The sequence below is a fragment of the Choloepus didactylus genome, chromosome 18, assembly GCF_015220235.1.
Source record: "Choloepus didactylus isolate mChoDid1 chromosome 18, mChoDid1.pri, whole genome shotgun sequence".
In the NCBI taxonomy this organism is placed as follows: domain Eukaryota; kingdom Metazoa; phylum Chordata; class Mammalia; order Pilosa; family Megalonychidae; genus Choloepus; species Choloepus didactylus.
This window is the reverse complement of record NC_051324.1, coordinates 4,654,985-4,680,027: the sequence shown is the minus strand read 5'-3', so window position 1 is coordinate 4,680,027 and position 25,043 is coordinate 4,654,985. Positions and strand designations below refer to the sequence as shown.

Below are 25,043 nucleotides of genomic sequence, written 5' to 3'. Positions count from 1 at the left end.
CCTTGACTCCTTTTTGGAGCTTCACGTAGAGGGAGAGAACAGAAGCTAGAAGATAAGATGACTAATGATAGTATGGTGAGACGCATGCAAGAATCCAAGTATGTTCAGGTATAGAAATGTTGTAGGGGAAAGAGTGATCAAGTCTCTCTACGTGGGGCAGGGTCTTTACTTGAAGTTTTCCGAGAGGAAGTGACACCTGAGGAAGGTTTTGACGTATGAATAGGAGTTTGTGTGTAGACTAAGTTGGGAAGGGGATCTCCTTGACAGAAGGAATATATGTATAAAGACAAGGAAGTTTTACATGAAAAAGTGTAGCAGAGACAGGGAGCAACCAACAGAGAAGCTTGGAGAAGTCTTTTGTGAGTGAGCCTTAAACCAGAGGGTAACTAGTACATTCCATCTTGAGCTTTTTTTTTTTTTTCCCTCCAAGTGTTTCAACTTGGAAGTGGGATTTACAAGATGCCGTTGATTAATGTTTAGCAGGAATTGCTTTTGCAGGTGATCAGAAAAGATGCCACCCAGAAGGAAAAAAAAAGCCAAGTGCTGGAGATCCTGAGATGTGCTCTGGGATCCATGTCCTCCAAGCTGGTTGTTTTTGTTTGTTTGTTTGTCTGTCTGTTTAGAGTCTGTCATTAGAGTAAAAGCAGGTAATTAGAAACTCTGCTTCTCAGCTCTTTGGGAACAGCTCGTGGGCGCACGGTTGTGACATTCTTAGCGGCGGCTCAGGGCCAGGTGGAGAGTGCCAAGATGCCACAGCGGTGACTAAGAGGTGGCTGTGCAGCCACACACTGTCCTGGACGTGCAGTTAGTGCCCACTGCCCTTCTCACTGCAGTTTATTCCTCTGCAGAGACAATTTGCAAGCACGGTGGTGTGCAACTGTGTATTTATCCTCTCTCTCACTCTCTCTCTTCCCCCCATTTTCTCCATCTCCCTCCATCTCTCTCCATCTCTCTCATTCTCTCTCTTCATTCCCCCATCCCCTTCCCTTTCCTTCTTTCTAATCTGAATATTTCTTACTCAGATGTATTTGAGTAATGCTGGATTTCTGATGGTTGCATCGCATTAAGCCATCTCCTTTGTCATTTCACCAGGAGTGGCCCTGGTTTACGTGTTTTAAGCTGAAAACCAAAATAAGAAAGCCTTGCCCCCTGTGTGGTGGTTGAGAAGAGAAACTGCAAGGGACGGGATCAGCTGGGAGGATGTGAGGACGGAGCACGGCGTTCGGGCGAGCATATGGTGGCAAAGAGTTTTGCCCCAGGATCGCCCATCAGACACGTTCCACTAGACAGTCTTGGTTTATAGGGAGGCTGATTTAATTTCCAGCAGAGAGGCCACTCCCCATATGATGGTGACCTCGAATAGTTAATGAGCTAGAAGAGGGGGCAGCCTGTTGAGTTGCTTCTTTTTCCTCGGCTCGGTGGCTTGGCAGTGACAATTTATTAGCCTGTTCATTTCTTGGTTCGAGAGGCTCGTTCCGCCTGGCACAGCGTCACGTAGCTGCCCTCTTCTAAAGACGGACTGAGCAGCGACGTGCGGCCTCTGGAACGTTTAGAACCAGAGCTTTGCCTCTGATGCACCTGTTTTATGGAAAGGGCAGGGGGAGAGTAGAGGCCTTAGCCTCAGGTCAGCTCATCTGTCTGTGTAACCTGTAGAGCAGGTTGTGAAATTCCAGTTTTCCCCTCACCGCAGCTGGGTTTGGTCACCTGCACAGCCTTTTGGCCCAGCCGTGTTGAGCAATTTTGGTGTATAAAATTGGTCTTGAGATTTGGGGCAGGCGTTGTTTTCCTTTAGCAGAACACTGACTCTGTCGAAAGATAAGGGCCCGAGCATGCAGTAGAGAACAGGGATGTGCCACAGGATTTGGGACTCTGGTTTGGGCAGCCTCATTGGATTATTTTCAGGTTTGGGATAAATTTTTCAGTAGGGTTGGGTGAAAAAATGAACTCCCAAAATCAAGGCATCAGGGCAGGGAACCAGTAAATCGTATATAGAGCATTGTGTATTTCATTATAACGTATACCAGACTTGCAGGTGCATTTCTGCCTCCATCACATGGTGATCTCTCCTTCTCTGGCCTCCACTTCCAAGCCCAGTTTCCATCGCTTCTGCGGACTCCAGCCATATTGAATTAAGGCCCGTCCTCGTTGACTTTGGCTTCACCTTGACCACTAACATCTTCAGATGTCTTGCTTACAAATGGGTTTGCACCCACAGGACCAGATCTTGGGACTTGAACTTGTCAGTTTGGGGGGACATGATTCAATCCCCAACACATGTCAACCCCATTTTTTGACTGGTTGAGCAGCTGACTAGCTGCCCTTGGGCTGTGTCAGGAGCTCTTAGGCTGGGGCCTCGATGGGGTATGGGGGCCCGTGAGCCCCTGGAGTGTATACCGAGGTCTGTGTATATGTAGCCAGGTGCCTCTTGCTGCACAGAAGGTCCATCCTGCTTCTCAGGTTCTCTGCAAGCCTAGAAGCTGAAGAGTTCTGCTCTCTGGGAACTTCCCTATGGGATGTACATACCTTCCTCGTAGTCCTTATGTGCCAAGCCCCCTTTCTCTTCTGAACTAAGGGGACCCAAGAAAGTTAATGGATTCCATTCCCGTTGGGCCTCAATTTGTCACCTGGTCTTTTTGCCTGCCTCCGAGTGACAAGTTAATCTGTGTGCATTCAGCTCACCCAGGAAAACTTTGTCCTTGGAGAGATTGGAGCTTGATTAATTTGGAAAACGTGCTAATGGGGCACTAGAGAGCCCATCTCTTGTTCTCTTCTTTAGGTGATGTTTGCTTGTGGGCTTACTGCTATGTGTTCCCAGCCTGGGATTTGAAAGTGGATTCACTGGGGGCAAAGGAGTAGTTTAAAAAGGTCTTTATTTGGTTTGTCAGCCAGTAAGCATTTCGGAGAGGCAGCCATCCTTCTGGGTGGACTGGCCCTGGCTGACCCTTTCTAATCTGGAATCTGGGATGGCACTGCTTTCTCTCCATTAAGATTTGTTTTTACATGAGGACACAAAAACCAAAATCCTTAGTTGTTTCTGACATTTCTTGGGTGAACACCTAAATTCTGCTGCTTGACCCCATCTTTAAAAGGAGATGGGGAGCTACTACCTCTGGGGATGAATTCAGAGCACATTAGTGTCACGTCCTCCGTTCATTTTGCTTTAAATCTGAGGGTGCTCTTTGCCCCCACCCCCTTCCTCCTGTTTAACCTGTTCCCAGCTTTTCTTTTTTTTTCTTCCTTTAAAATCTTTGTGAATTAGCTGCCCCTTCTTTTTCATTCCCACTATCTCCCCTCCACATGCAGATCTATGTATTTTTCATTTATTTTTATCCACCTTGTTTAAAAAGTATTTTAAGTGGTTTAAAAATAATAGAAGAAGAAAACCAACAGTGGGGACATAAAATGGAGGTGGAAATTGGCCCAAAAATACCTTTCAAATGATCACAAACTGTATCCTCAGCTTCCAAGCGCCTTCACAAAAAAAAGCCAAACCTCTGTTATGCAAATCACGAAACAAAAGAAAGTTCAAATGTTTTTGGTACTCAGAGGGGCGTTCGCATAAGTCGGATGGATAGACTGATGGACTGATGGTCACTGGCATAGATAAAGGCCTTATAAGAAGTGTGCAGTTAATTCAGCCTTTTTGTTAAAAGATAATTTTCAAAAAAAAAAAAAAAAAAAATGAAACCATACCAATACAAAATGAGCACGTGCTAAAGGTTTAGTGTCCTTCACTTTTAATGAGGGAAACAGGCAGAAGTTACCTAAATGGGTTCAAAGAAGTCAAAGGAACACAAACTTGCTTGGAGTAAAAGAATGCTGAAAGGAATTTACAGATCAGCTTTTTCCATGGGGTTGGATAGGGAAGTCCCTAGAACCTCTAACAGAAAGAATTCATTTGCATGTCTATGGACAAGAATTATCTTGCATTGCTATCTGTAAAATATTGCTATTTTACAGAGTTGCAAAATATCTCCAAGACAGTAAAAGGCGGAATCAGATAACCAGAATGGCGGGTTTCATACAATGTATACTTTCCATTGGAGATGGAATCATCAGTAATCTTTTTGCTTATTCCAAATTTCTTTACGTTTTCTTGTATCAGTCTTCAGTAGGCTCATGGCTTTTTTAATCTGCTAAAATCCCAAATCTGTGCCATACATGCTGCTGGTAAGGACGGACGCCCCCATCCCTGATACAGGATTTTCTTCTCACTCACCTCCTGTGTTCCCCGTGGCTTCTCATTGCCTCTGAGGTCAAATCCCAATTCTCTCTAGCATTTGCTCATGTATTCACTTATCTGTCATTCATTTAAGAACCACTTGTTTTTGCCACAGTGCAAATAAAGCACAATCTTGCCCTCAAACCCCTTGAGGACCATAATAGCAGATGAATCAGTGTTATAAGTCATGTGTGTGTGCATGTGTGTGTGTGTGTGTGTGTGCAGGGAAGGTGCTGGTTGTGAGAATGGAGCACAGCCTGCTAACCCAGACTGAGGCTGGGTCGTGGGGCATTATCAGAAGAAGCTTCCTGAAAGAAGCGATGAGTAGAATAGAAGTTTACTGCAAGGATGAGAGCCAGAAGGGATATTCCAAGAAGAACTAAGTCCATGGGAGGCAAGAAATTTCACAACCCATTCCAGTAAGTGTGGATACTTGCCCAAGCTGAGGGGAAAGGAGAATTGGGTGGAGCCATGAGAATGGGGGCTAGGAAGGAACTTAGAATTCACTTGGAGAAAGCCATGTGCCCTGCTAGGGAGTCTGAACTCCATGCTTATCTTTATAAGAGGCTCTGAAGGCTTCTAGAGTTCACATTTAGAAAGATGTCTCTGGGAGCAGTGAGTAGAGGGATGGGCTGGGTGAATGGGGGCAACCCCAGTCTGTTTTCTCATCTGTCTTTCTAGTCTTATCTCCCACCATTCCTGAAAAAAATTCTTCAGTCCAGACTAAATGGGAAGTCACTGTCTCTTGAGTAGGTTGAGTCATATTCCTAAACTTAGGTACCTTTTATTCATACCTTCTTCACTTTCACCTACCCTTGAGTCCAGCTCAAGGAAGCAACACTTGACCCAATGGAGACACTCTTGGGTGCTGTTTTCCCACATTTCTCATTTTGAACTGAGCTTACAATATCTATTGGCTCATTTACAGCATGTGGAATTTCTCTCCAAATAAACAGTAGGTTCCTTGGGGGCAAGAACATCTCCATCATTCCCATAAACAATGCAAAATTGCCGTATCACTGATTGCTCCGCCACCCGTGAGAAATACTAAGTTTAAATTTCTAGCCTGACCTCCCCTTGCTCCTTAGGACACATTTGGGTATCTCAACCCACCATCACTTGGGAAGGCAAACTAATTTTCATAATAACTAAAGCTAACAAGTAAAATAATAATTAGCATAAATCTGTTAATAAGAACCAGTTTCCTCATTGTTATTTACTGTAACCGCTTATTAATCTGAACAGAGAAGGCATATGGGTTGGGGACCCAAAGTTCAAAGGCAAGATGTGCTCACAGCTTGCTTGTCTCAGGCTTGCTGGGGAAAATATGGACACTGATCTTGTGTCACACTTGTTTTTTGCTTTTGCCCAGCGTTCAGGTTCTTAGTATAATTATGTCATTTAACATGGTTTGGAGGTACTAAATGTTACTTTAGAATTAACTTCTTCATATGTCCGGATACTGAAATCATCACTATTTTCAAACGTGGCCCAAATGGTAATTTATTATCTCAGTTTCCCCCCCAATTCTCTTTATCTATTTGTGCCACAACTTCTGGTCATTAGCTTTAAATATTGCTAGTTCATTCCCTTTTATTCATTCATTTATTCCTTCATTCAACAGACATTTTTGAGTGTTTCCTAGCATTTTGCTGGTTCTCTTGTATTTCTTTTGAAGATAAAAATCCTAAAATTCACAATCCAAACAAATACAAAACAAAACATAGAAGGCAATAAGATGCCAATGAACATTTTGTTCTTTGAAATAATCATTAGGCTTAAAAAATAGACGGTTGAGTTTTTCCCTGGGGCTGATGCAGATTAAAGACTAATCTCACTTGTAATTCTTAGCAGCTCTCTCAGTAACTATTTAGTTATTTGATCTCCTTGAGAGTTTTGTCCCTTTCTGGAGAGGAGGGGAATCTTTTACAGAAAAGCTGCTAGAAATTTTAAGGCTCAGCAGACTCAGGCAACACTTTCTTCCTCTCCTAATTTTGAATGTGAAATACACAGGCAAGTTGGACTCTCTAGTAGTCTGCTGAAAATTTATTGAGTTTTTAGAACAAATGGTTGATCTCGAGAATTGGGGGAGATTGGTTTTATTTTTCTCCTGCTGAAAATTGACTCTGGGAAGCTTTCACAATCTCACAAAAAGGATGTGGAAGGGAGGACTTTAATTGATGGATATCCATGAAGAAGTTTCCACTGGCCCTGCCATGTCCTCTCTTAGTTTCCTAAGGTGTCCCTTGGTCCACTGCAAACCTACTGGGAAGAGGGACCCACTGGTGTTGACAACCAAGGCAAGAGAAGCAGCAGCTGCTTTTCCTTTGTCAGTAGTTTCTCCAAATTCTCCCTGCATGTTCTCTCTGTAGAGAGTACTTCTCTCTTCTCTGAAATGTCACTGAGCTCCTTTAAAGCCTTTGATAAGGGAACTTTATTTGCATATCATTTCCCTTCATCTTAGCTTAACTCAACTCAATCCTGTATCTCTAGATTTTTATTGACCTCATTTACTTTATACTGTTTTCAGTTGATAACCATAAAATGAGGTTCTCTGTTTGTGGAGCTGAAGGGAAGCCGAGAGCTAGGGGAGCCATTATCTCAGACTTAAGTCAAGAGTTGATGGGGATTTGTCTGGTCCCAAATTCCTACTGGTTCCACGGTCATTTTTAGGGAAAGTAAGTGATTATATCAGGTAGTCACGATGCAGGTCTGTTTTTTTCAGCAGTTGGGCTGTTTCTTTTCACCAGCCTTCAGATGGATCCTGCCGGTAAACTGTGTCTGCTTTGCTCCTTGTAAACCTCATTGTATGCCATGTTAAAAGAAAGAAAGCATCCTTCAAAGTTGATTGTGTTTGTATTAAAAATGGCCTCACTTCTCATTCCTCTTTGGCTTGATCATCATATTCAGTGACTTCAGCCTAAGAAGGAGAGCTCAGTTTTCCTTTGTCTCCATCATCCTACCTGGGGACTAAGAAGGTAAGTCCAAAACAATCTGAGAAAATGGGATTCGTCACAGCACAAGTGAAGAATTATAGTAAATCAAGACTCGGTGTCTCTGAGCTACGTGTGTGAATCTTTTCAACTCACACATAAGGGTTTTTGCTGCTTTGAGAGCTTATTGACCTACAAACTGCATTTGGCTCTCCAAATTTTATTTTTTGTGTGTAAACTAGGCAGGACAAATGCTTCCATTTTACAGATAAGGAAAGAGAGCACAGAGATGTTAGGTAACTTCCCTGAGGCTGCACAGCCTGCCCTTGAACCCTAGGGTTTTTGTTTTGTTTTGTTTTGTTTTTCTTACTCACCAGATTGCCTAACAAAGTGGGTTCCTAGTTCTAGGGTACGCTTGACATTGACTTCAGTTTGAATTACTCCTCTTGGGGGGCACTCCTTTACCATCCTGTTAAGGTGCATTTTGTACACATTCAGTCCACCAAAATATTTGTGGAGGTTCTGCCTGACCCCTGCCAATGTGGGTATGCTGTCCTGCTGCCTGTGGGGAGAGGTGCAGGGGGATGAGGGGAGATGGAGGTTGTAAGGGTCACCTTACAGGATTTTGGAGCTGGAGGACACCTCTTAAGCCAATCCATTAAGTTTGACACACAGGGAAATGGAGACCATTTTTTCTCAGTCCTTTTTTCTCACTGGATTCTCATCCCTTCTTCCTTGACCGGGGGTGCTTCAACTCTGGGCAAGACCTGGTGTTAAAGGCTGGCACTTGTTACCAAGGGCATGAGGGAAGGCAGCTCTTCCTGGGGTGAAGCAGGGAGCCTGGGAAACATAAAGCAGAGGGACACCCCGTGTTGGGCCTCTGCTGCCAAGCACGTGAAAAGAAGCACGGTCCAGACCTGGAAGCCAGAACCGATCAGCGACGATCTCTGCAGAGAACAACCTGTCAGGCTGGGACCGGAGCAGAGCCCCTTTAAATGCAGCCTTTCTCCAGCTGGATTCTGGGGGCCCCTCCCCTGCTTAGGGGGTACCCAGCTCCACCTCCCCCCTGCCCGATGGCAGAGCTGATTTTACTTTCTAAAAAGTCTGCTTCCCAGAAAACTTTTTTTTTCTAATGATCCAAAAAAAAAAAAAAATTATTTTTCTTTTTTTCCAGGAAACAGGGCACAGATCACTCTGATTTCACAGGATCTGTCTGCGCACGCAGTGAGGTCCAGTATGCGGGAGCAGTACCCAGAGACTCCCGCACAAAAGGCCATTAGCTTTTAATTGAAACCCTCCCTCCACCTCCCACACCCCCAGCCCCTTCCAGGAATGGGAACTTGTGAGGCAGGGTCTCTAACGGAGGATTCCGCCCAAATGAAAGGGCCCTTGAGCTGCCCCAGAGGAGCCCGATGCTCTTTTGCACCCCACCCCCTTACAGCATTCAAAGGCTTTTCGTTTTCTGAGCAGTATTGAAATTCTAGGACAATGGAGGCCAAATCTGGGCCCTGGGGGGTGGGGATGGGGGTGGAGAGGAGAGAGAGAGGGGTGGGAGAGCAGGAGAGCTGGGGGGGGCACTCTTTGTTATTTTTCCTTCGTTCCTGCCCATTACCTTTCAAATAAAAAAAAAAAGGCAAGAAAAAAGGACCCAGAAAACTTTATAAAGAATAATGACATCACTTCCGGTAGCTCCAGTGATGGCTCCCAGACAGAGGAGAGGAGCAGGCTAGTTACTATCTTATTTTAGATCGTTTAATGCCCTCCCAAAGGAATTCTTTGATATGCAAACATCTCTCCCAAATGGAGATAATTATTTATGGAGATGTGGCCCTTTGAAGGGCAGCTCCACGCTTTGAGGCTTTGAGGCTTCCTTGGAAAGGAAGGAGGTTCCTGTTTAAGGGTGGCTGAGCTGATAAATATCTTCCTCCTACCCCCAAACTAAACAACCGGGAAGAGAAACTCCTTTAAAGAGGAAACTTCACTGAGTTGCCATTTAGAGTTCAAGTTACAACTCTCGGGAGAGTTGGGGGCGGGGGTGGGGGCTCCCTCCCATCAGGCCCTGTGGGTGTTTTCCAGGGAAGGCCCCTTCTCTCCTCCCTGCCAGCTCATCTTTTTTGTAGGGAAAGAGAGGGGAGAGGAGAGACTGTAGCTCTGGTCTTTTGTGCCCCGAAGTTCTCTGTAGTTCATGATGTCCTGAGGTGGAAAGGCACAGGGGAGTTTGGGGGAGTGTAGAAAGGGACAGTAAGATAAGGATGAGGGTAAGGATGGTTTGGCTCCCACATGTTACGTCTGTCATGGATGAGGAGGCCTACTCGTTCTCTCCTCACTGGATTTTCTTTTGAAAATGCTTTGACACTTTGGTCTCTGGGGATGTCACACCCAAACCTGGGGAAGAGACACCACCACGGCCCGCACCCTGCCCGTGTCTTTCACCTCTGGGACTTGTCTGGCCCTTGGAAGCTGGCTTATTAGAAATGTCACCTCCCGTCCCCTCTCCCTACCCCCAGTTTATCCGAAAGGCTGCAGCCTTCCTTCTGAGATCCAGGCACCTGAAAGAGCTCAGTGTTCAGCCCCAGAGAAAGGCACCGGTTCCAGGGGTCCTCCTTTTGCCCCCCATTCTCTCCCACCCTTCCCTACCGAGCAGACTGGGTGGACACCAGCGTCTCAGCACCGAGGGCCTGAAGCCCCTCCAGTTCAAGAAGACGAGACGGGGTTAACCGAGCAGCTCTGGGAGCGAGGGGCATCCTTGCGTAAAATGAGACATTATTTGGATATGTTTTCCAGGCAGAACGTTTGATATTTAGCCCTTGTCCTGCGTGTCTTAGGATAAGACATTTTAACTTTTTTAAACCCCAGTTTTCCTGAGTAGAGAGAAGGGGGCTCCCACTTTGCTTTGGAGGAGGAAGGAGCCAGAGTGGAGGACCCTCTCGAGTTTTCCTGACCAGCAGAGTGGTGAAGGCCCCTGAACCCTGGAAGCCCCCTCAGCTCAGGGTCTCTGGGGCAGAGGAGCCTTCGAAGAACTGAAACAGATGCGAATGTGATTCCTCGTGGCGGTGGCCGAGGCTAAGGGTCCAGAGGCCCACTTTGTCCCTGGAGGGTCATGGACACCAAAACCTCTTTCCTGGGTGCCCACACAGTGGTTCATGGAAAGGAAACCGAGGAGAGATGGAATCCCCATGTTTTTGAGTTCAGCTGCTGATTTTTGTGGGTTTATCGGGTACTCAGAAAACGGCACGCTCTGTTTTGCCCCTTATAAGGGACATCCTCATTTCCTAGACAAATTTGGAGCTAGGAGCAAGGTTGTTTTGTTTGTTTTTGGAGAAGGAGGTGTAACCTTCCTAGAAATCTTAATTCTCCAGCTTGTAAAGATTTTCCTTTGTTGCATTTTTGTTTCATGAATTCTCAGAGGCCAGACATGAGCTTTGTGGAAAAGCTGAAGATGATGTGACTTGACTCAGTTTCCAGTTTGTACCCTCGGGATTAGACTCAGAGCAGTTTCCTTGAGTGGCCAGAACCGTCACAGCCTCCTACTGTGCTCACTTTACAGATGAGGAAACTGAGGCCAGAACCCACCAGGAGTGTGGCGAGGGCAAAGGGCCAACTAGGAGCAGACTGGAAGTGAGAGACGAAGGCGGGCAGCTTCATAGAAATAACTTGTCTCTCTGTATTTTATTTTTTTGGAACAACAGTAAATATTTCTGTTATGTCAGGATTTCTAAGTCCCTGTTGACCATTTGCTCATTTCAACCAGTGTTTGCCTCAGTTTCAAAACAAGGATTTGGAAAGCCTCTGGCTGTTTGTAAGAGAACTTGTTCTGCAGAAATAGCTTGCTTGAAAATCTTCATTTGAAAGAAGCAGCACAAGGAAATTTGGGGTGGGGGGACAGTGATAACACTGTTTTACATCTTGATTGTGGTGGTGGTTTTGCAATTCCATCATTTGCCAAAGCTCACAGAACTGGACACAAGTGATTTTGATTTTTAAAACTAGAAGAAATCTTAGTTGGGGTTCCAAGATGGCGGAGTATTTCCAAAACCAAGGAAGGAGGTCATCCTCCCAATGGAAGAGGGAAAAGGGGTAGGCTGAGAGTCCCCTTGCCGACTCCCAGTTTTCCTGTTTCCTTAGTGGGTCCTACCCCACCCCACAATGCGGTTTTGTGGCCTTTTCCATTATCTGAAGCTCGTTAACTTCCATTTTCTGCTTTGTGTCAATGTCCCACCATCTGTTTGTGTGCAGTGAGCTAGGTTACACCCATTTCAATTATGTTCATTTTTATTGTGTAATTTACCAGTTCAGATAATCGGTTCAGCTGCTGGAGTAGGGGAGCTGGGGTGTCATTCGAGGAAAGAAAGAAACAGCCAAAGAAAATTAAGGCAGCATTTGCTATTGGATACCATCAGAATTATAGGGCTTTGGGGGAACTCCTGTGGGTCATTCTGATTTCCCAGTCATGTTGTCTTGGAGGTTTGGTTATAATAGTTGGCTTTTAGCAGTTAACACATAAGTGCCCCATCAAGACCGTGGGAGGGTCGGTGGGAAACTGCTTCGCCAGTGTCCCATGGCAGCCATCGCCTGATGGGAAACGGCCCCAGCAGGTAACTGGCTCACCTGCCCGCCTCAGTGGCTTCCCCAGAGGAAAGTCACAGTCCAGGTTCTTGCTGTGACCTGAGGTCGGAGATTCTACCCTCAGACATCATTGTGGCCATCGTTCTCACCCACCCTGCCTCAAGATTAGAAAAGCGGAAAATGGCCCAGCGGCCATTCAGTTTTACTGAGATATATTCACATACCCTACAGTCATCCATGGTGTACAATCACCTGTTCACAGTACCATCATATAGTTGTGCATTCATCACCCGAATCTATTTTTGAACATTTTGCTTACATCAGAAAGAATCAGAATAAGAATAAAAAATAAAAATAAAAATGAAAAAGAATACCCAAATCATCCCCCCCCATCCCACCCTATTTTTCATTTAGTTTTGTCCCCATTTTTCTACTCATCCATCCATACACTGGATAAAGGGAGTGAGAGCCACAGTGTTTTCACGATCACACTCCATTGTGATTGTAAGCTACTTTGTTATACAATCATCTTCAAGAGTCAAGGCTACTGTGTTGAGTTTGATAGTTTCAGGTATTTATTCCAGCTATTCCAGTGGTAAAACGTAGAAAGAGTTATCTATATAATGCATAAGAATGCCCACCAGAGTGACCTCTTGACTCCATTTGGAATCTCTCAGCCACTGAAACTATTTCGTCTCATTTTGCATCCCCCTTTTGGTCAAGAAGATACTCTCAGTCCCACAATGCCAGGTCCAGATTCATCCCCAGGAGTCACACTCTGCATTGCCAGGGAGATTTACACCCCTGGGAATCAGGTGCCACGTAGGGGGGAGGGCGGTGAGATCACCTGCCAAGGTGGCTTAGTTAGAGAGAGAGAGAGAGGGGGCCACATCTGAGCAACAAAGAGGTCTTCAGGGGGAGACTCTTAGGCACAATTATAGGCAGGTTTAGCATCTCCTTTGCAGTAATGAGCTTCCCAAGGGCAAGCCCCAAGATAGAGGTCTCGGCATACCAAACCATCAGTCCTCAATGTTTGTGAGAACATCAGCAACAATTCAGGTGAGGAAGTCCAATACCTCTGCACTTTCCCCCAGCTCCTCAGGGAGGCCCTGCATGCACATTTTTATTCTCTGCCCAAATTAACTTGGGATGTGTCCAGCAGCCATTTTTAACACGAATTCCTCTGAGTTTCACAGAGAGTTTTAAGAGAGAAGTCATTTTCATTTGGCCACAGATTTGGCCAAAGCATAAATCAGAGGTTCTAGTACTAGTACCAGGATGATATTATCTAATTCTTGATAATAAAAGAAATAGGTGCATCTGTTAGCCCTTCACACTAGTAGAAATAGCCTTGTTTTTCTTCTCAGTTCCTTTTGCTTGATTTGTATTTGGTAACTAAGGTGTGTGTGTGCGTGCACGTGTTTGTGCTTAGGGAAAACAAACATCATTTCCTTCCCTTGGTGCTCAGCCTGATTGTATTTTATTTGTTCTCTTTTCTGTGACTTGTTGACCATCAGGGCATCAACCCCCACTCATTCCAGCACCATCCTTCTTTCAGCTCTAGCCTTGGCGCTAACCCTTTGACCCAAACCGCAAGTCTTGGATTATCTGTACGCCTTCCAGTTCTGTTCATAGTGTTACTTTGATTTTTCCTCTCCACGGGGCCCTCTTTGGAAGTGCACATGAATATCAGTGGGATAAATGACTGATGTCTGAGACTGACGTTCCAGGCCTGCAGATGCCAAAAGAATCCGGTGTCCAATCGTGGCTGCACGTCAGAGTCGTCTAAAATATTCCAACGCTGGGGCCCCAATGCCGGGGCCCCAATTCCGTGGTTCTGGGGTGGGGCCCAGGCATGGAGGGGATGTTAAAAGCTCCTCAGGTGACTGCTATGCAGCCAGGTGAACCCGGCTGCCTCAGAGGTGCCACGGGGCTTCCCGATCACTGTCCTCAAGTCAGACGCCCAAAGTGCCTTCTCTGGACCCTCTGGTCTCAGGCTCCCGCCCTGTGACCCAGCTCTTCTCCACCCACTGGTGTCCCTGGAGTTCTTTGTCCTTATCTTCTCCAGGCATTCATGGGAGGACAAGCCGGCCTCAACCCTTAGGTCTGTCTTGGTTTCCTGGTGCTGCCACAAACCAGAAATTTACTCACAACAACAGAAATTTACTGTATCCCAGTTCTGGAGACTCTAAGTCCGAAATCAAGGCATCAGCAGGGCCATGCTCCCTCGGAGATCTGTAGGGGACAATCCTTCCTTGCCCCTTCCAAAATTCCGGTGTCAGCTGCAACCCTGTACTCCTTGGCTTGTGGCTGCACCGCAGCCATCTCTGCCTCCGTCCTCTGTGGCCTTCCCCCGTCTGTCTGTCTGACTGTTCTAGTTTGCTAATGCTGCGGAATGCAAAACACCAGAGATGGACTGGCTGTTATAAAAAGGGGGTTTATTTGGCTACACAGTTACAGTCTTAAGGCTATAAAGTGTCCAAGGTAACACATCAGTAATCGGGTATCTTCACTGGAGGATGGCCAATGGCGTCTGGAAAACCGCTGTTAGCTGGGAAGGCACGTGGCTGGCGTCTTCTCCAAAGTTCTGGTTTCCAAATGGCTTTCTCCCAGGACGTTCCTCTCTAGCAAGCTTGCTCCTCTTCAAAATGTCACTCACAGCTGCACTGAGTTCCTTCTGTTTGTCAGCTCATTTATATGGCTCCACTGATCAAGGACCACCCTGAATGGGTGGGGCCACACCTCCATGGAAATATCCCATCAGTTATCATCTACAGTTGGGTGGGGCACATCTCCATGCAAACAACCTAATCCAGATGTTCCAACTTAATCCCCACTATTATGTCTGCCCCACAAGATTGCATCAAAGAATATGGCTTTTTCTGGGGGAACATAATACATTCAAACCGGCACACTGATTATCTCCAAATATCCCTTTTCCCTGTAAGGACACAAGTCTTACTGGATTCGGGCCCACCTACTCCTCACCTCATATTAACTAATCACACCTTCAAAGGCCTTATTTCCAAATAAGGTCACCTTGGCGGGACTGGGGTTAGGATGTGTGCAGGTATCTTTTTGGAGGGGCACAGTTCAACCCCTAACAGCCTCTCTGAAGAAGTGAGATCTTTCCTGCTGGGTCCTGGCCCACCCCCTCCGGCTGGCACAGGCCTTTGCTTGGGGCCTCCCGGGCCTCTCTTAGAGATTGAATCCTGTTCCCCACAAAGACACGTTCAAGTCCTCACCCCTCCCCAGGCATGGGGGCCTGCTTGGAAACAGGGTCTATGGAGAGGTGATTAGCTGAGGCCTTGCTGGGTTAGGGTGGGCCTTTCATGCCACATGGCTGGTCTCCTTGCAAGAAGGGGACACTTGGACACAGTCAGCAGGAGCCAGAGAGTGACACAGCCGTGCGATGGAAGCAGAGATTGAATTATGCCAAGGAACGTCAAGGGGAGCCGGCCACCAGCAGAACCCTACACACGTCGGAGGGAGCCAGGCCGGGCTGACACCTTGATTTCCAACTTCCGGCCTCCAGAACCGTGAGACGATAGCTTCCTGGGGTTTTGAGCCACCAAGTCTGTGGGACGTGACTGTGGCAGCCCCCGGGGGACTGGGCAGCCTCTCCTCGGGCCTCTTCTCCCTGCCTGTGCGCAGTGCAGCTCCCTTAGACGTGGACGTCCACGGCCCCAGCTCCATCCACGGCCCCAGCTCCTTCTGCGCCACAAGCATTTATGAGCGATGTGTGCCTGGTGCTCGGTGGGGCGGGCGGGGGGCTGGAGGGCAGACGCTGGGGCAGGGATTGCTGATGTTTCCAGTCCAGAGAAAGCAGTCTCAGTGGGAGAAGGAGACCCAGAAGGTCCTTGTTTCAAAACCTGACCCACATTTGAGCCTTCATCACCAGCCCTCATCATCTTAACACTGGCTATTAAGATGATAGTCTATGAACAAGAGAAAAAAAATATGCATATCTCTACTTAAAGAGAGCACAAGTGTGTCTCCCTAGGTGATCTTAATCATATGAAGAAGGAAGAAAGTTGCACGGAGGAAAGAGGGTTGGGAGGTAACAGAAGGGGTTTGGGGTACACCAGGGCAGCTGACCCCCAGCCCCAGCTCTTTGATTTGGAGGTTGTGACCCACTGCATATGATTCATGCTGTCCTCCTCCAGCCTCAGTTTCCTCATTACTAAAATTGGAGATCTCAGTCCCTACCTCAAAGGCTTGTTGTGATGGGTTATGTCACGTAATGTCTGCGGAAGTTTCTCTGCAAGCTCCTTGGCACTGTGTAATTATCAGCTTTCCTAATGAGCGGCCTAACGAACCGGCCAGGCCTGCTCACTCAAGCCTGCCCCTGTTGCGTTCAGAGAGGTTTCTCAGTGTGAGGATGGGGGAGCATGAGCCAGCAAGGGGGATGGAAGATCTTGGGCTGCTAGGTGGGCCCAGGAAGCAAATGTATGGAAAGAACTTTTCTCCAGGGCCTCCAGTTAATGGAGGAGAAAGGAGACTTCCCTGGAACTGCCCGGAAAGTTCTGTGCCAGGAGCTGTCCATGCGTGTCTCAGGCCGTGCTGTGCTCCCCACTGGTGGACCCACAGGAGTGAGCCGGGGCAACTCCCCCTCCCTCGGAGCCCAGCGTCCCCACAAATGTGCCCCTGGTCACCTACGGCGAGGGCTCAGGAGGTGTTTGCTGAAATGACGGAAAACCCGGTTCTGCTTCTCTGCCGATGGCCACGCGCCACGTTTCATCTGCAGCAAAGCATGCTGAGGGGGTTCGCCCCAAAGCCTCCAGTGGACAAGGGTGAGGGTTCCCACAAGTCTCTGCACATCAGTAGCTCACTGGCTCCATCGTTTTAAAAAGGAGAAGTTGAAGACAGTCACGAGGCCCCTTGAGTGCTCGCCAGCACATTTGTACAAACGCCAGCCTCTCCTGGGGAGACAGAGCCCCAGCACTGGGACCCCCGAATGGTGTGGGTGTCCAGCAGTCAGTGAAGCCCAGCAAATCTGCTCACCGCTCGGGGAATCTCACTTGTGGCTGAGGAGGCTTTGCCCTTGGCCTCGACTGTAGCACAGCTCTCCATTTCCATATTAATATTCCCACTATGTGGTTTCTTACTCATGATTGCCTGTTTAGCCTTTGGATTCCGTGACTGCTGGGCCCTTCTCTGGGGACATTGAGGAAATGCAGGCAGCAAGGATCAGAGGTGGTTCTGGACCCCAGGCAGGCTGAGAGCAGACCCCAACATTCCCAAATGCCCCTTTGCCTCTCGCAGGGGCCCGGCCTCTCCCGCTGCTCCTTTGTGGGTAGAACCAAGTAACAAGTCACGTGCGTGCAAACCTGGCTCCCTTCTGTCCTTGCCAGGGTCCTGTCAACGGAAGTAACTGTGTCCGTTTTCCTAGCACCAGCTAGGAGCAGGCTCGCTGCTGTCCATCTCCGCCAGTTGGCTTCACAGGCCTCTCAAAGCCCCAGGAAGCTTTAGTCACAGTTCCCCAAAGGTGGAAGCAACCCACGTGTCCACCAGCAGCGGAGTAGATTAAGAGAGTCGTCTGTGCCCTCAGTGGGATCCCGTCCAGCCAGAAAAAGGCACGAAGATCAGACACACGCGACAGTGAGGATGAACCTTAAAGACATCATGTTGAGTGAAATAAGCCAAAAACAAAGACAAATATTGTGTGATCTTGCTTGTATCAAATAAGCAAATTTACAGAGACTGATAGATTTACAAGTTACTAGGGACCAGGGGGTGAGGGGAAGGGGAGGTAATGCCTGATGGCACAGAGTTTCTGTTTGAGGTGATGAAAAAGCTGGGACAATGGACATTGCTGACGGTTGCACAATACAGTGAATGTAATTAACACCAGTGGGAAATTTTGAGTTGTCTTTATAGATATTATATCTATAGTATATGTATGTGTGTGTGTGTGTGTAAATATTACATAAAATAAAAAGTAAAACACACACACACAGACCCTTGGAGGTGGGCATCACCACTGCCCCCAGGCTCAGATGAAGAATCTGAGTGTCAACAGGGTCGGTAGTGACCAGCGTCACACCTTCTCAGCGGTGGTGCCGGGAGTCGAGCCCACGCTGCCCCCTTCCCAGCCACCCCACATCTCCCACAGTGGCCACAGAGAACTTGGGGCACTGAGTTTCCTTCAATCTCAGCAATGCCACTTTGCTTCCGAATCTTACTCTCTTACCGATTGTCCAGTTGCCGGTGGTTTAACACAGGAAAAGAACTCGGGATTCCTCTGACTTGGCCTTTTTAGTGAAAAGGAAAATAAGTTGCTAGTGGCACTCTCTCTAATCTATGGTCATATTAGCCCGATGGCAAAGCTACATTAATCTACGTGGTTAATGGGCAAAGTGGGTTAATCCAGTGTTAGCGTAAGCCGGGGCTGGCTGCAGTTCTGCTGGGGGAATCATCTTGAAGGAAAAAACGTTCTTCCCTGTTGCCGGGGACCCCGAAGGAGCAAGTCTCCCCGGGGGATCACCCTTTCTGGCTGGCATGATGGACAGTTTATATTCTCGTTTCCACAGATGGGCTCAGTAGCAGAGTTGTGGTTTCAGTAGATTGGAGATGGCTTTAATCGGGAGGTTTAGAATACCCTGCTGAGAGCTAAACATTTGGTCAAAATTGATGTGGAATTTTTTGTTTTTTTCCTATCCCTGTTCCCAGGTGGGAATAAGGAGAAATCTCTTATCCCAAAGCTAACGGAAGGTCATAGCCTGCAGTTAGTCAACATGCCTTCTTTTCACGTAACACACACACACACACACTCTATTGTGGTCCCACCATGTGCCATAAACTGTGTACTGAGCAAATTATAATAATAATAATAGCTAATATTTGTCAAGTACATACCGGATGCCAGTCAAGTTCGAAGCACATTATAATTGTAGTTTTAATTCTCAATACTCCCTTGACATAGGTGTCATCATCTCCCTTTATATAGGTGAGGCCAGTGAGACACAGAAAAGCTAAGTTGTTGAAGGTGACACAGCTTATATAAGTGGCACAGTCAGGATTTGAACCCGGGCTGGCTGATTTCCGAGCCTGCGTTCCTTGACTGCTCAGTTACGCTGCATCACCTTCACCCGCCTCATTTGAAGTCCACAGAATTATTCCCATTTTACACATTAGGATACTGAGGCTCAGGGAGATTAAGTAACTTGCCTCCTGGTCGCACTGGCTAAAACCCAGGCTCATTTATACCAAAACCCATACTCTTAATCTTAATATTTTCATTCGGGGCTTATTGATGAGCCCAGCCATTTATTCATTCGTTTTCTCACACGTATTTTGGGTACCTGCTGTACTACGCATCATATAGGTGACAGGCTTAGAGCAGAGGATGTGACTCACACAGCCCCAGCTTTGTGGAACTTGTCCAGACACCTCCCCACATTTGCAGAGGATACCTGAACCCACCTGAACTCGTTCTGCCTTTTAGTTTCCCATCTCCCGAGGTGCAGCAGAACCTTAAACAAATAGGCATTGTCTTTGGCTCAAGCGCCTGTTTTTATGTCCCACTTCTCCCCAGCACGTACCTTCCTCCCCAGGTGTTTCCTCCTTCCCTTTCTCCAGTCCTCCCGCCTTACCCTCTGTTTTAGTTTCCAGGGCTGCTCAAGCAGATGCCATGTGATGGATCAGGTCCAACAGTGGGAATTTATTAGCTTATGGTTTTGAAGCTAAAAGAAAGTCCAAGTCAAGGCATCATCAAGGTGATGCTTTCTCCCCAAAGACTTTTTTGGGGCTGGCTGCCGGTGATCCTTGGCTGCTCTGCCACACAGCAAGGCTCACGGCTGTATCTCCTGGTCTCTCCCTCCTCTTCCAGTTTCCGTTGATTTCACCTCCCTGTGGCTTTCTCTCTCTCTGTCTGAGTTTCATTCCTCTTACAAAGGACTCCAGTAATAGGATTAAAACCCCTCCTGAATGAGTTGGGCCACACTTTTAACTGAAGTAGTCTCATCAGAAGGTCCTACTTACCATGGGTTCACACCCACAGGAATGGATTAATTTAAGAACATGTTTTTCAGGGGTACATACAGCTTCAAACCACCACACCCCCTCCTTGCCGTTTTTTCGGCTGTTTCCACTTCCTACAGCACGTTCTTATAACCCAACTTGAAAATGTTCTCCTGCATGGACAAGCAGCATCAACAGCAGCCCCTGAAACTCTGGATTCAGCCCCATCCCCAAATGTCTTATAGTAGCAATTGCACAGTCATAGAACAGAATTCATGTAATTACTCACACACACGGCCTTTTGGTTTATAGTATCAGCTATACTCATGTGTCTCTTGACTTAATTTCTTTTAAACGAGGTCTTACGTCAGTGAATCGTGTTGTTTTTAGCATTAATTGCCACCAAAATAATAATAATAATAATAATAATAATAATAATAATGGCCTGATTCAACTGTAGATTGTAACATTTTTGAAGACACACTTGTTTAAATGAATGAGGGCTAGATCTACAAGCCTTGATTTTGTCTTGGAAGCCCAAGTATTACTTGAAACTTCTAGAGTTGTGTTTGTGACTTTCCTCTGGGCATGTTTGCATTCATTTATACTTCCTCTGATTTCACCCGATTTTTTTGGCTGCTCTGCGCTTTGTTGCTTGCAGAAATGTTCCTCAGAGTAAGGCCATCTTGTCACTGGTCACTGATAAAACGGGTACAACCCGGCTGGACCTGGGTCACCTTTTCCCTCTAGTGCTCAGGCATAGTGAGCGTCTTAAGACAGCCCAGAGAGAACTCACAGACGATCACATCTCCAGGAGCCCCAGATGCCATCGTTTGGGAAAGGCAACCTATCCAAAGGCCAGAGGCCGTAGTGTTCTGACATTAGATGTTTGGGGCACGTTGTCGATGGCAGTCTTTAAAAGCTGGATGCCCTGAACAATAAGTGAGAGGTGACACCCACAGGAGGGTCTTCAAGAAATATGTGTCTTGCTCTTTTTATACCTTGGGTGAGGATATCTTCCTATTTCAGGTAGATAGTTTCCAGACTTCAGATGGCATATTAATGTACCCTTCGGCTCTAAAATTCCACTGGCATCGTTACCTGTTTCTACAAGCTCTTCCCAGTGACGAAAAAGGTGGGATTAGGAGGGTTGATGGCAAGGCGTGTGGTCCTGGAGGCATCACTTTCTGACCCGATTTGGTCTGTTTCACTTTTCTCAGGGACCTGATGCCGAGGACCCTGGACGGGCAGATCACCATGGAGAAGACGCCCAGCTACTTCGTGACGCGCGAGGCGCCCGCGCGCATCGCCGCCATGTCCAGGGCCACCAAGCTCATCGTGGTGGTGCGCGACCCGGTGACCCGGGCCATCTCGGACTACACGCAGACGCTCTCCAAGCGGCCCGACATCCCGCCCTTCGAGAGCCTGACCTTCGCCAACCGGACCGCGGGCCTGGTGGACGCGTCGTGGAGCGCCATCCAGATCGGCCTCTACGCCAAGCACCTGGAGCACTGGCTGCGCCACTTCCCGCTGCGTCAGCTGCTGTTCGTGAGCGGCGAGCGGCTCATCCGCGACCCGGCCGGCGAGCTGGGCCGCGTGCAGGACTTCCTGGGCCTCAAGAGGATCATCACGGACAAGCACTTCTACTTCAACAAGACCAAGGGCTTCCCCTGCCTCAAGAAGGCCGAGGGCAGCAGCCGACCCCACTGCCTGGGCAAGACCAAGGGCCGGCCGCACCCCGCCATCGACGGCGCGGCACTACGCAGCCTGCGGGCCTTCTACCGGCCCTTCAACCGCAAGTTCTACCAGATGACTGGGCACGACTTTGGCTGGGACTGAGAACATCCCACGTGGCTTATATATGGAGACAGATTATATGTATGTAAAATGTACAGAAATCTATTTTATAATAATTTATTTTTAATTCATGAGCAATTAATTCACTAAGCTGCCTAGCCACCCCTTTGAGAGAGTTAGCGTCAGAATCTGTTAACATTCCAAAGTGTTGAACTCTAATATTTTGTTGTTCTTTTCCTCGCAACTGATGGTGCTTCCATTTGTTTCCCCCTGCCCATTATATTTAAGAAGAAGAAAAGCACAACTTTGAGATTTTCGTTGTTACGGGTAATTAGCCTTCCGTCTCGGCCTGAGTTCTCTCGCCTTCTCCTTGGGTCTTGGGTCCACCAGTCCACCTTCCCTCTTTCCTCCCACCTGTGGACCTCTACAGCCCCGCTCTGAAGGTCATACCTCACGTTGCAGCTTCCTCGCAGATGTGATGTCATTTCCAAGGGTGTAGAATCCAAACCACAGAGCTGGGTTTTCTCCCCTCAAATTCATTGAGCACATGCAAAATCACCGTCTTTGTGGGGCATGCTCACGCCCTTGGAGAATCCATTTGCTAAGGTCCATTTACATTGGCTTTGGGTTTTGAAGGATGGATCCACATCCTTTTCTGCTCTATTTCCCTGGTTCATTTGCCAGCTTGAAGGGTGTGCACTGTCAGCCCCCTCTTTTCCGGGTCATATGTGCAAAGTTCTTGGGTGCTTCTCTGGGAATAAAGATGATGTCCTCTTAGTTTGTAAGGCAGCTTACCATGCTCCGTTCTCTAGGCAGACGGGTCTGCTTTGACACACCAAAGAATCCCACAGGCTGGCAGAGCTACCGGCACAAGCCAAGGGTGCCGGGCATCGAAACCCAAGGGGATCAGGTGCCCTGTGCCCTGTCATGGTCTGTCAAGATGCTGCTAGGTGCAGAGCCAGCCCATGTCGGGCACATCTCGGTGGCCTGATAACCTCAAGGTGGAGAAAAGACAGACCCAAAAAATGACAGGTGGCTTGATGTCTGGAACTCCTCCTTTTGCAGATGCTAGCTTATCTCAGAAAGACCACGTGGTCTGTCACCAGCAGCCGACAGCAAGAACCAGGGGCGGCCCTGGGAGAGCCAGCTCCATATCACCTGTAAGCACTTGAACCTGACACTTGCACAGCTGTCCCTGTGTCCCTGGTTCTAACCAGATCTTAGTAGAGTGTTGCCAGCATTGTCCCTGCTGGTGTAGAATGTTCTCCCCAAACCTCCCTTTTAAGAGAGCATTGGGGATCATTTATAATGATTAGCTGGAGGCAGTTGGGTATCTATGTAGCAATATCACATAATGACATAGTCATTTTATCCTCAATTTTCTAAGCCAGAATCAAGGCATATGTGGGAAGACATGCTTATTGTCAAAATGGTGGGGCTGCAACATTTACAAAGGACACTTTTGGATGTCGCATGTGATCACTTGACTGCTGTATGAAAAAAGGAAACGATAATTCACCTTTAGAAAGTGGTCAGAGATGGCACTGTTCTCTCCGTGATGTCTTGATGATAATCTAGTTTGTCTTTGCACACTAGTTTTAGCCCAGATGCTACTAGTTGGCTTGCACCGAACTGCAAAGCTCTCAAACTTTCACTATGTGGATTCTGTGAGGAGGGTTCCATGAGCTCCCTGGGTATTATTTTCATTTCAAAGCTCTCCTACTGGCTCTGAAATAGTGTAGAACACCACGATCCTAGCCCGATTCACCCCTTTTGCTGGATGGGCGTCTACGGCATCTGCATGAGTGCTAATTGGACATGCCTTTTTTTCCCGTTGGGAGTTTCATTTGAAACAAAGCTGAGCGCAGCTCTTTCTAGTTACTGCATAATGTTGCTTCCAGTAAATATCAGCCTCCAAGCCCATTTCCTGGTCCTGCCTCATCTGCTTTCCGTTCATCCTCCCAGTGTGTTGTAGCTGGTGTTGTAGACCTGCAGAAAAATAAAGGCACATTACAAATGATAGGAAGAACACACATGAGCTTTTCCATCCCCTCCGGGTTCCTGCCCTCTTTCCAAAGCCGGACAATGTTTGATTAAATTGTTTACTCCCTGCCTTAAAATAAAACTTGAGACAGGAAATTTTCAGATAGGAGGAGGGTCATTTAGTCACGAACACTGAAATGGGTCAAAATTCTATTCTGGGTCAAATCCTTGACTCCAAACAGATGTCAGTAATTAGCTCCAATGGAGCAAAATTTTCCATATAATACAAATAAATCAAATATCACATGCATCTCTTTGTTGGGGCCTGATAGCGTATAGTTCCTAACCGGTCTGGACCCAGCCTTTGCCCCAACATGACACCCCAGCATGGGATAATTAGTTCAGAGCTTGGGTGGACATGTCTTCTTCCTGGAGGTATTTTGCAACAGCATAAAATTAAGCCTTTGGTTTCTTCCTGTTCTTGCAGTCTGCAAGGCCACCAAACTTAACTTGTTAACTGCTAGAATACAAACATCATTTCATGTTTTGGCAGTTTGGCCTAGCACATGTTTTGGGTTTCTTCCAGTTTACAGGAAAAGCTCTGGTTTTCATTGCAAGTCCTTTATTTCTCTCAGTTTCATTTCTTTTCTCATTAAGAAGGGAAAAAAAAAGATTAAAAATTGGAGGTTTTTATTGTCCTATCCATCACACACTTTCTTTGAGTCGTTTGTACAGTAGTCTGCTGACTTGGTAGTTGGTGATACCTAGAAAGGTATTTTAAGTTTAGTGACTGCCTAATAAATACTTATTTTGAAAAGGGGAAACTGTCCTTTGGGTAGGATTCTTCTTTGGGAGTCATTTTGAGTGACAGATCCATTTTAAACCTTTTGGAGAAACAGTTTCAGAGCCTACCAGGATATTTTTTGTGAGCAGAGAGAAGGTTCCAATAAACTAGAAACACTTGGTGTGTATCAAAAGTGCTGACTCAGAAATCAGTGTCATTTTTCTTTACTGTTTATCAAGAAGGATGATCAGTAGAACTTAAAGGTGTGGTTAGATGTTTTCCACTTTTGTAACATTAATTTATGACTGCATTTCATTCAGCCCAGTAACCTGAAATACTGTGCAAATTCTAGCAGCGTGTCTTCTATAACCTGGATGTTAGAATAGCCAATATGTACACAAAGAATTAAATCAAGTATTTTGTCCTATGTATAACACAAATTAATTTTACACAAAGAAAGATGTTTCTAGGAAAATGAAATTCTGGTAATTCATACCTTTTCTTTGTATGAACAAATAAACTATATTTTACCAACTTGCGGGCACCTTTTTTTTTTTTACATTTATTATTATTTTTATTTTATTATGTTTACATATGTACAACTTAAAATTTCCCAGTTTAACTACTTTAAGTGAACAATTCAGTGGTGTCAGTTCACACGTTGTGCTGCTCTCACCGCCATCCGTGGGCTCTTTTGATATTTTATTACATATTGCAGGTGGACGAGTTAGCGGTATTTTATTCGGTAACTAACAGCGCACCCACACACACTCACACACAAGGCATCGTGAGGACA

The 25,043-nt window shown here is 46.8% G+C and overlaps 1 protein-coding gene across 1 annotated transcript in view; it reads left to right on the top strand.

The window, feature by feature from the left end:
• Positions 1 to 24,781, top strand: part of HS3ST3B1 (heparan sulfate-glucosamine 3-sulfotransferase 3B1) — a 44,278-nt gene extending 19,497 nt beyond the window's left edge. The window contains exon 2 of the mRNA XM_037810009.1: positions 20,904 to 24,781. Within this exon, the coding sequence (XP_037665937.1) occupies positions 20,904 to 21,522 (619 nt within the window). The 3' untranslated portion in view covers positions 21,523 to 24,781. The remainder of the gene's footprint in view (positions 1 to 20,903) is intronic.
• Positions 24,782 to 25,043: the final 262 nt, after the last annotated feature.